Source organism: Arachis ipaensis, chromosome B4 (genome assembly GCF_059453495.1).
Source record: "Arachis ipaensis isolate K30076 ecotype BB chromosome B4, ASM5945349v1, whole genome shotgun sequence".
Classification (NCBI taxonomy): Eukaryota; Viridiplantae; Streptophyta; class Magnoliopsida; order Fabales; family Fabaceae; genus Arachis; species Arachis ipaensis.
The window spans coordinates 144251193-144263430 of NC_142439.1; the positions used below are offsets into that span (position 1 = coordinate 144251193).

Sequence of the window (12238 nt, forward strand, 5' to 3'; positions counted from 1 at the left end):
TAATTGATTGATTTATTCAATTTTATAAGCTTACTTGAAAGAATGTAATTAAATAATTCAAATAATAGTCTCACTTGTAGGTACACTTGGATACTTAGCCTCTGAATGTTCCCAACGCCTGACTGTTACAGATAAATGTGACGTTTACTCCTTTGGTATGGTTCTACTTGTAATGGTATGCATGAAGGAGAAGGATTTGTTTCTTAACAAGGCCAACATGTTAGGTAACCAATATTTGGAGGGGAAGAGTGAAATCAAATACTTAGAGAAGTTCATTGATGATCAAGTTCAACCATGGAATGTAATAGCCTTTATGCAGCGATTTTCATTTAATTTAATTTAATTATACAAAACATTGTCATTTTTAATATTTAGTATATATTATCATTAATTTATCGTTCGCGCGCATTGCGCGAGTCTCATTCTAATTTTTTACTAAAGGATGATTGGTTAATTTTCATCTTTTACTAAATCATTAAAATTGCTGATGTGATATTATTAGTAAAGAAAAGATAATTTATATGTAGAGAAAATTGGTTTATATGTTATAAATAGATAGATATTGGATACTCGTTAGATTTTTATTTATTTATTTATTTTTATCTATTATCTTACATTTTTACATGTTATAAATATCGTTTTGGTTTATATGTTATAAATAGATATGTATTGGTTTTTATGTTATAAATATAGTTTTGGAGTTAAACAAAACTCAAACTTATACGAAGTTGAATTTGCAAATTTTAGTGTGAGGGAGATGTTTAATATATTAACTGACTTTTACCAGAATATCTATATTTGCAGTACTGAAAAACGAATACGTAAATATTTGTTTGCTAAAAGCGGCTAATTTTTTTTAATATTAGATTGTTATTAGAATTTTTGTTAAAATTACGATATTTTAGTGTAATACAATTATATGAGATAAAAAGAAATTGTCAATAACGATTTTAAATAAGACAAAAAAAAAAACAGTAAATCAAGATTTCATATAGGATAACAAAAATACAAAATCGTTCACGATTTTAATTTTTTAATTTAAAAAAAATTGTAATTTATAAATTCTTGAATAATGATTTTTTTTGTTATGCAAATCTGATTTGTGTTATATATCACACTTGTAAAATATACCCAAGGTATTACACAACTTCATCCATGGTATAAAAAAAATGAGTGGCTAAAAGAGATTGAAAGACTAAAGTTAACAAAATGGGTTTTCTATCTGGTTTTTCTTGCTGCTTCCAATCTTCTTCTGGTGATAGAGGAACACGTATCTTAGAAGAGCAACCATCATCCATTATAAGTGAACTCTGCCGTCAGTTTTCACTTTCAGAGATGTAATCAGCAACAAATAACTTCCATAATTCTTTTAAAGTTGGAGAAGGCTCCTTTGGCAATGTCTACAAAGGTTATCTGGAAAACAGTTCTACACCAGTTGCCATCAAACGGTGCAAGAAGGATTCAGTTTTTGGTCTTTCCAGCTTGAAGAATGAGGTTGTCCTGCTTTCTCAGCTGCAACACCCCAATCTCATCTCTTTAGTTGGATTCTGCATTGAAGGAACCGAGTTGGTTCTTGTATATGATTACATGTCTAATGGTTCCATTCGTGATCATCTTCATCGTGGGAACATCGATCCACTTACATGGAAGAGGAGGCTTCAAATTTGCATAGGAGTGGCGCGTGCACTGCACTATCTTCACACAGGAGCCAAGTACACTATTATCCACCGGAACATTAAAACACGTCTCATTCTTTTGGATAGTAATTGGGAACCAAAAGTTTCAAGCCTATTATTATCCAAAAGGGGAGCACTTAGTACTTCAAAGTCATTGACAAGGGTGGAGTCAGATGTGAAGGGAACATTGGGGTATCTTGATCCGGAATATTACAACACAAGTATGTTGACTGAAAAATCAGATGTATTTTCATTCGGCATAGTTCTATTAGAAGTTGTGAGTGCAAAGCCGGCAAAAGAGATTAGCGGAGAATACTTTCAAGGCTTTAATCAGTCACTGAGGTCATTTGGAAATGAAATTGTTGATCCAATTCTTAAGTCTAAGATTGATCCAGATTGTTGGAAAACATTTGTTGACATCACTAAGAGATGTTTGCTTTTGGAGGGAAGGGAGAGGCCAGACATTGGAGAAGTGGAGGTGGAACTTGAACTTGCACTAAAATTGCAAGAGGAAGCTGATGCCAAGAATTAACTGCTATAATCCTGGTAAAAAATATGATTTCCTTAGTTGAGTGGTTTGTCTGAATTTTCAGAAGATATGTTTGGCAGATTTAGTTCTAAAATCAATCACTTGTTTCAATCCCATTAGTGGCTGTTCATGTAGCAGATTAAGAAACAGAAAACAAGAGTTGAAGTTTGGCTCTTATCTTATCCCATAATTTCATTTTTTCGAAGTAAATCCTTGCAAATATAGACCAATGAAGATTTAAGGTAAAAGTTACTTGGGTATTCATGTCTAAGGAAAACAACAACAGTTTAAGTGGATTTTGAAAAAGTAAATAAATAAATAAAAATGTAATACAAGAAACTTGTAATTCAGAAGGTCCTGTTCCATTCTCATTTTTGACTAGGAGAGTTCATCATGACAAGGTCACACCCAACCCATAATAAGTGAAGAAAATGACAGTAGCACAATTGCAGTCAATCAAGGGAATCATAATGGAATTGGAAACCAAACAAAAGAACTCAACTCAACCATTTATGGCTGCTCTGTTTTCTTTTCTTTCTTCTGGCTCTAAAAACACAATACTTATAGATCTAACATAGGTTTGCACTAAATGAGGCATATCATGCTGCACTTGATTAGTGGTGATCTATGGATCAATATGTAACACATCAAGTAAATTAAGAAAAGAAAGAATACGAGGAACTTATTGCTAGTACAGCTTAACTTTAGCTTTACAACGTTACCCTATATTTTCTTCCTGCGATCAATGTCCCAGGAATCAAAGGAAATTAAGCTGTGTTTAGAATAAGTTTAATCAGGTCTTTATTCAATGACTTGTCCACTTTCATTCGTGAACTTATAATTGCAATTATATAGTGATTTTCACTAAAAGTACCGCACTATTAAATAAAACTCGAGAGAACATTGGAAATTAAATAAACTCGGAAGTACCTGAAAAAAATAAAGCTGAAAGCCATACATAAAAATGTAAAATTTACACCACTATAGTGATTATATCAACATGTAATGTTTAATTAGATTCAATAAACCTACCATGAGTCCATGAAAGAAAGACCTACGAGCACATGCTCTATGAACATTGAAAAATTCAAGTAGCAAACACAAGCATCCCAACTGTAGTCCCAGCAAACAAAATACTGAAATACTACAAAAGACCACACTGAATTGACAAATTAACAATTAGTTTACATGTTAAATCTTATAATGATGTGTGATATTCTGTGTAGACATGATAACTCAACCAAGGCAATAGTGAATGAAGATAAAGCAGATAATATAAGTGATTCGATTTAACGAGAGGAAACTCTATCTGCACTTTCAAATGTTCCAGTTTTTCACATTCATAGTTGGAAGGGAAATCATACTTTAAAGCAAAAGCAAAATAAAACAAAATTCTGTAGAAGCTTCTTCCAGCTGAACTTGCGAATCCTACACTTTATTTACAACATAATTAAGTGTCTCTGATGTTCAGTCATTGGCTCCTAGTTCTCTTTCCTTGTTTGACATCCCCCTTCTGATTCTGATGGCCTACAGAAAAGATAACCACTGCATTAGACGTGAAAAAAGAAATAACTTAAAAACCCTTGCCACAAGACTAGGCTATAGGAAGCAAGACAGGGAACAATGATTCCCTAAGCATTGATAAATTCAAACAATAGCCAAACCCCGCATCTGATTGCAACTTGATGCATAATGCATCTTGCTATGTACTTTTAATTAATCACAAAGCAATTAAAACTATGAGGAATAACATGGTGCAATGCATAGGAGAATAGTTACATACCATTTTTCTTCTTCTTATCCATATCCTTATCCTTAATCTCAGTAGGGAGTGGCGCGAGACTCTCTGTGTATACAGTGTAGCTTCTGCTGGACAAACAGTGAGGATAATCAACATATTTGCGTTGGAGGAGCTCTCCTTTGGCATTATATTTTGCAAACCTTAGGCGGGTACCCAAAACTAAATCTAATGCAACAATGTCACTACCATTGGATAAGTATAAAGGCACAGTCTTACGAGAAATCTGATAGAAAGTCCAAGAGGACTGCACTTTGTATTGTTTCATCACCCATATGTTAGTTTTATCGCATTCATAAGAATACAAGGCCAGGCAGCCTCCTAGTAGGACGAGATGAGTGGGATTGAGATAACCCATCACTTGTTCAGGCATAGATATGGTTGAGAAACTCCTTTCCTTCAAATCAAATATAAGAATACTATAATCTCTAACACTAAGAGTGCAAGACGACCAATGAATAGCGCCATTCAAGAAGAACCCACGAGATTCCCAGTTGCTCCTACCCAAGGGTTTGGAGAGTGCAAAATCAAGATTAGTCGATGAATTGGTTCTCAAAGACAAGCAATCAAAGTGGTCTTGGCCATTCTTATCCTGAGAAGCTACAAAAACTAAGTAGTCATCCTGTGAAGCATCGTAACCAAATCCATACAAACACTGATAAACGGGATTACAACGAGAAACAATGTGAGAGTAGGATACTCTTTTGCTGGATCCAGTCACTGGATTCCATACGACAAAAAAATGCGGGGCTCCGTGTAAGAGAACAAAGCCTCTGCAGGAGCACATAACTTCAAAATTATAACGTCTTTTCATCTTGAAAGGGAGAGATACATCTTTTGCTGCATTAGCAAAATTGTAGTCGTGAAATGCTGCGTCAATGTCAACGGAGCAAGCCTTGGAGTAGTTACTTATGAAGAGGCATACATGGGTGGGTGCGGCAGAGAGGTGAAGATGCGATTCCGCAAAGTGTGGATCGGAAATGAGAGTGTTCCAGAGCTTCGAAACGCACTTGAGGCGACCGAGTTGTTTGAGCGGAACCCTAAGTAAGATTCTGTGAATCAGATCAGGAGGGAAAATATCGTGAATGCTCTTGCTCTTGTGATTCTCATTCTTCTTCTCCATGGTCGATTGCTGTTTTGGTTTGTTCCCTGTTGTGTGCTTCTGCTTCTTCTTATCCATGCTTGGAATGGAAGGCAGTGCTTTCCGCAATTCACTCAGCCCCGGGATTTGAAATTGTTTGGGTGAGCACCGTGGCTTTCGTTCGAATTTAAGTTAAAATTAGAATCCAACTAATCAAAATATAATTGGTATTTTGATTGGTTCGGTTTGATTTGGATTTGTATTTTTTTTATGTATTTGAATCAAATCAAACCGATTAAGAACATATTGGTTCGGTTCGGATAATTGTCCGATGACTTTGAAATTTATAAAAAAAAACTTGATGGTTTCAGTGGCTAAGAAAAGGGGGGTTGAATCTTAGCCCCTTTTTCGCTTGCTAAAACTTGCTGGACTTCAGATGAGACTTTTCTGTTTTATCTCGTCCCTAGTCACGAGACATTTTCATTTTATCTCGTCACTTGGCATGAGACATTTCTGAAGTTGCATCTTAAAAACAACAGAAGTGAAGTGGGAGAGAGAGAAAATAACACCCAGATATATCCTGGTTCAGCTGCTAAGTGCAGTGCAGCCTACATCCAGTCTCCATCACAACAATGATGGAATTTCACTATAATCCTCCAGATTACAACTTGTAAAGTGCTAACCCAACTTACAAGGGGATTCCCACAGAATCATGAAACACAACACAGATGTACAAAGGAACTCTAAGACATCTATGGCTTTTTCTTTTAATTTTGCACTCTCTGCCTTTTTCCGCTCTATGGCTTTTTCATACAAACTCACTGTTTGCCTTTTTCCATGAGACTCAAGACATGACAAAATTAAACAGAAAAATATTAAACAGAAGACATTGAAGGAGAAGAGAACTGCTAGCTTAGGTAGCTCTGAGAACTCTGTGCCTTGCACTCTCAAATCTTACTTCTTCTCCTTGAATCAAACCATGACTGTTCACCCTTTTTATAGAGGAGTGAAGCCTTCACAGTTGAAACATAAAACCCGAGCTCAGTTTCTTCCCTTCAACAAAGACCGGTTCGGCCACACAGAGAGAAGAGGTAACTCATGCAAAAACCAACATGCAAATACCTCTAGTCCTTCCTTGTTCATCACTCTTCATCAATCCGAGCGCTCCATCCTTGGCTTCCTCTCCAAGATGGATTTCTGGCCCTTGATGCTTCATGATGATGATGACTTCTTCTGCTTTGATCTCTGCCTTCAACCATCACTTCGCCACTCTAGCTACTCCCTGTGGTGGTTGATCAGAATCAAAGACAAGCCATGCCTCCAAGGATCTTCCCTACTGGCCGAATCTTCTTCCTTCTTTTTGTGTATGAAGGATCCGAGATTACCTCACCAAATCTTACCAGATTAGGTGATAATCTCAGCCACAGCATACTTTTCTTTTTCTTTTTCGTGCCATCAACTCGATGGTCTTTAGCTTTGCTTTTCTTTCCTTTTGGTAGCTCCAAGTAGCTTCCATGGCTTCCTGTGTAATAACCGAAGAAAGAAGCAAATGTGAGAGAGAGAGAGAGGAGAGAGAAATTTGAACTCAAACTAATGGGTAATGGTAAAATGAAATTAAAGTCCCACTTCCCTAGCTTAGAGTAGCGTGTATCATCATAACAGCCATCAAATCAATCTTCTCTCTCTTTCTTATGTTTCCAATGCATTAATTACATTTGAAATCCTTCAAAATAATGAAGTGGAATCCGTTGGAAGCATTTAGTTATTTCCTTTGCTTCATGGATTCGAATAGGGCATGGAAACATTCATTAACATTGGGCTTGGTAGCTATAGGTTTCAATTTGGCCCAGAATCATTTTCCTTTTGGATCATAGCATGTATAGAACACATTGGGTTATTGAAATTTTGGCCCACTAAAAGCATTTGCTTTCCTGGTAAGTTTGGATCAAGCATTGAGCACATAAGAAAGCATTCTCTTGGGCCTGCATCAATAACATTCATTCTGGCCCAAATAAAACCTGCATTACAAAATTAATTTAATCAATATTAAATCCAAAATTAATTTTGCAATTATATTAATAATGTTTAGTCATCACAAATATTAATTTAGAGTTTTCCAAACTCATCAATCTCCCCCTTGATGACAAACATTATTAAAATTGAAATGGAAGAAATTAAAGAATAGAGTACAAGTACTCCCTTTGAGAATAGAATTTCTTCCTTTTCAAAGTGTCACATGGCTCCCCCTTAATATGTGCTACCATACCAAAGGAAACATAAACCTGTAACATTTTAATCAAGCTTCAAAATAACAATGTTATTCAACATATTTATTTGAAAATGTTGAATGCTTGATTTATGAGCAGAGTTTGGTGATAATCAAAACTCATTTGTTATCATAATTGATTTTCTGCTCAAACATTAAAAATTACAAAATTCAACAAAAATCCAAACATTTTCCTGTTCAACATATCAGAGCAAAATAACATGAAGAAAAATATTTGTAGAGCAAAATAAGGCAGTTTTTGATATTTTAAACAATTTTACAGGAACTGCCAAAAATACATTTTCAAATCAATAAGCCTATTAATAATTAATCAACAGCCAGTCATCAAGCATAATTATAAACCAGATGCCAAATCAGAATTAACTAAACATGATAAACCAAATGCAGTTGGAACAATGCAAATATTATCAGCAACTAATAGGCATCTTTCGAACAAGAGAGATCACGAATTTTCAATTTTGAAAATTTCATCTCTGTTCCTATTCTTCTTATCCCCTGTTTTTCTTTGTTTCCAATTTCAATTTTGGAAACTTATTTTCCTCATTTTCCTCCCCCTTTTGTCATCATGGGGGGCACCTGCACAAGATAACACATGAAGAATACCACAGGATAAACATAATAACAAGTCAACAAAATAACATGAGTGTTTCAAAGTATCACAGAGCAGGGAGTTTGTAGTTACACTCATACAAAAAAAGGATTGAGCCTACTTGAGCCAATATCAAGTAAAATAAAAATTAATCATCAGACAAATTATAATCAGAATCTGCGGCATCTTCATCACTGCCAGCGCCCAGATCTTTTTCCAAATTTTCCAGCATCATACCCACTCGCTCTTTGCATCTGCCCCAGGCACGTTCATTTTCATATGCTAGCTTTCGAGCAGCTCTATGGAATTGAATCATGAGAGTGGACATATTGGAGAATTCGGTGAGGATTTCCCTTGTGGACTCAGTGGCTTTAGAGGATTCAAACTGGCTTTCAATATCACTGTCCATTGGCATTGGTTTCTTGCTCTTTGTTCCTTTTACCGCACCACCACCTTTGATCATGGAAGTTTTGTTTTCCACAGATTCATTTGTTAAATCTACCTTATAGTACTCAAAAATACACGTGAGAAACATTCCATAAGGCAGATTTGCCTTTTTGGTACTTCTCACACAGTCCCACATATGTCTGATCATAAGATAAGCAAATGAAATAGGAGTAGAAGTAACAAGGGCAAAAATGATTAAAGAATCAGATACAGTTACCCTATTGTGAGAACCACTCTGTGGAGTTAAAATGTGGGTAATGATGCGATGCAGCAATGAATTTGTTGGTCCAAGAGCTTTATGAGTAGGGACCGTGCCATCTAATCCAGACATGTTTGCACAAATATGGCTGAGAACCTGCTTATAAGTTATCCCAACATGATCATCCCATTTGTCATTCATGTATACCTTTGGTCCCTCGTCCGTGTACCCGAGGGCAGCACCCAGGGTTTCAGAGTTCAGAACCATATGCACACGTTTCACATAAGAATGGAGAGCACCATCAATCATTCTGAGGTTCGCATAAAATTGCCGAACCAGTTTTGGGTATACCATTTTGTGAATGTGTAGCAGATGGGACCACTTGAGGTTATCAAACATAGGTTGCAAGATAATTCCCTTTGTTGACAGATAATCAAGGTTCACAAGGTAGGAAAGACAGATATGCCTCTTTTCCAGAATTTCTTGATGAAATTCATAAAATGCACATGTCAGGAATCTGGATGGATCAAAATGAGAATGAGGCTTGTGAAACCTGTTCTTGAACTCCAGTGACTCAAGGTTCGCTGGTTCCCTGGTTTCATGCAACACGAAACCTTTGGGCTTCTGAGAGTTTTTTCCTGATGTGTGTGGTGTGGCCTTCTTTGGTGATCGCGGCGGTGGAGAAGGAACGGGTGAGGTCTGAGACGACTCTTCATCAACACTGGGCTCCTTGTTTTTGCCACGGCCAGAACTCTTGTGAGCAATCTTCTTTCTCATGGTGGGAGTTTGCTTGACGGATTGAGGGGGAGAGAGAAGGATTTGATTTGATGTTAACTACTTCCAATGAGATATGAAATGACACTCAAAAGATTTGATCATCATAAAGTGAGGAATCATTAAAAAATTCAATGAGGGGTCAAACTTGATTATGTGGGCCCATTAGAAGCTAAGTCTGCGCAGCCTCCCCCTGAATCAAAGCTCCTCCATCACGCCTTGTTTTTATCTCGTCCATTCCTACGAGATAAAACTGGACAGTATCAAAAATTCACAAATTCTCAACATTATTTAAATCAATCATTCCCAAACTTTTTCTTAACAAACAGAATCTATCTTCACAGAGGGGTTTTGTAAAAATATCAGCAAGTTGTTCTTCAGATTTTACAAATTGAATATCAATAGTACCCTTTTGCACATGTTCTCTAATGAAATGATATTTAATTTCAATGTGCTTTGTTCTTGAGTGCAAAACAGGATTTTTTGAAATATTTATTGCACTCATGTTATCACAAAATAAGGGTATGCTATTGATCTTTAATTTGTAATCCTCCAATTGAGTTTTTAACCAAATTAATTGCGAACAACAAGCAGATGCGGATATATATTCAGCTTCAGCTGTGGATAGAGCCACTGTGGCTTGTTTCTTGCTTGACCACATGTTGAGCGAGCTTCCAAGGAAGCAACACATGCCCGAAGTACTCCTTCTATCCACTCGATCTCCCGCATAATCTGCATCACAAAACCCTACTGCACAAAAGTCATCAGATTTTGGATACCATAAACCATAATCACATGTTCCCTTAATGTACCTAATGATGCGTTTAACAGCCGTTAAATGGGATTCTTTTGGGTGAGATTGAAATCTTGAGCATACACCCACACTTTGAACAATATCCGGTCTAGAGGATGTAAGATACATTAGTGAACCAATCATTCCTCTATACCGTGTCTCATCCACATCTAGGCCATCATCATCTTTATCAAGTTTAGTATTAGGATGCATTGGTGTTCCCATTGATTTGGAATTTTCTAAGCCAAATTTCTTTATCAATTCTTTTGCATACTTGCCTTGGTGAATAAATGTACCACTAGGAGTTTGTTTAATTTGGAGGCCAAGAAAGAAAGTTAGCTCTCCCATTAAACTCATCTCAAACTCACTAGTCATGAGTTTTCCAAACTCTTCACACAAGGATTCATTGGCCGATCCAAACACAATATCATCCACATAAACTTGAACAAGAAGGATATCATCATTAGAAACTTTAATGAACAAAGTAATGTCGGTGGTTCCCCTTTGAAAATGATTTTCTAATAAGAAGGCACTAAGCCTTTCATACCAAGCTCTAGGGGCTTGTCTAAGGCCATAAAGAGCCTTTGAAAGTTTAAAAACATGATTAGGAAAATCTTTATGTTCAAAACCGGGGGGTTGAGCCACATACACTTCTCTATCAATAAAGCCATTAAGAAAAGCACATTTAACATCCATTTGAAACATTTTAAAACCCTTATGGGCAGCATAGGCAAGAAGCAATCTAATTGCTTCCATTCTAGCTACCGGAGCGAAAGACTCATCAAAATCAATTCCCTCTTCTTGATCGTAACCTTGGGCCACTAATCTAGCCTTGTTACGAACAACTTGTCCATCCTCACCAAGTTTATTTTTAAAGACCCACTTAGTACCCGTTACCTTCATACCATCCGAATAAGGTACTAATGTCCAAACCTCATTCTTGTCGAATTGAGCCAGCTCCTCTTGCATAGCCTTGACCCATGATGGATCTTCAAGAGCTTGTTTGACATTGTTGGGCTCCATTTGTGACAAGAGAGCAAAGTTGCTAGGTTCGGTTTGCCTTTTGGTGGAGGATCTTGTTGTTACACCATGAGAGGGATCACCAATGATGAAGTCATGAGGATAACCCCTCATAGACTTCCATTCTCTAGGTTTTCGGCCAGGTGTTAAACTTTGATGAACTTCTGATGGTCTCACTGTTTCAGTTTCTCGTGTCTGCTCAGGAGATAAATTGGAAGTTTCTCCTACAATCTGACGAGATAAAACCGGGCTGACAGATTCTTCATTTTGGACAGATTTGGGAATTTCTTTGCTTGTTCCATCTTCACAATCTGAATCAATATCCTTCACAATACTGGGAATTAAGTTAGAATCACAAAAAGTAACATGTATGGATTCCTCTATTGTCCTATGCTCCTTGAGATAAACTCTATAGGCCTTGCTTGTGGTGGAATATCCAACAAACATTCCTTCATATGATTTTGGATCAAATTTTCCAAGGTTTTCCTTATTGTTAAGTACAAAACATTTGCATCCAAAAACATGAAAATACTTGAGATTTGGAGAGGTTCCTTTCCATAGCTCATAAGGTGTTTTCTTTAACCCTTTTCTAATGATTGTTCTATTCAAAATATAACATGCTGTGTTCACAGCTTCAGCCCATAAGAATTTAGGAATTTCACTCTCACATAACATAGCCCTAGTCATTTCTTGAAGGCTTCTATTCCTTCTTTCAACCACCCCATTTTGTTGGGGGTTCTAGGACATGAAAAATTATGAGAAATCCCTAAGTCATCACAGAATTTTTCAAAATCTTGATTTTCAAATTCTCTTCCATGATCACTTCTTAAATGAGCAATTTTCAAATCCTTTTCATTTTGAATTTTCTTACAAAGGGTGGAAAAAGCATGAAAAGCATCATTCTTATGAGCAAGGAAAAGTACCCAACCAAATCTAGAGTAATCATCTACCACCACAAGACCATAATGTTTACCTCCTAAACTTTGAGTTCTCGTAGGACCAAAAAGATCAATATGTAACATTTCCAATGGCCTTTTGGTTGAGA

The 12238-nt window shown here is 36.4% G+C and overlaps 1 protein-coding gene and 1 pseudogene across 1 annotated transcript; one reads left to right on the forward strand and one right to left on the reverse strand.

Annotated features, from left to right (window-relative positions):
* The first annotated feature begins 1170 nt into the window (after positions 1-1170).
* Positions 1171-2415, forward strand: LOC107638149 (receptor-like protein kinase ANXUR2 pseudogene; annotated as a pseudogene).
* A 1078-nt stretch (positions 2416-3493) lies between these two features.
* On the reverse strand, positions 3494-5230 carry LOC107638150 (F-box/kelch-repeat protein At3g23880-like). Its single transcript, XM_016341319.3, has 2 exons — positions 3989-5230; positions 3494-3732 (listed from the first exon to the last, which is right to left on the reverse strand). The coding sequence occupies exons 1-2, from the start codon at positions 5181-5183 to the stop codon at positions 3677-3679; spliced, it is 1251 nt and encodes a 416-aa protein (XP_016196805.1). The 5' UTR covers positions 5184-5230; the 3' UTR covers positions 3494-3676.
* Positions 5231-12238: the final 7008 nt, after the last annotated feature.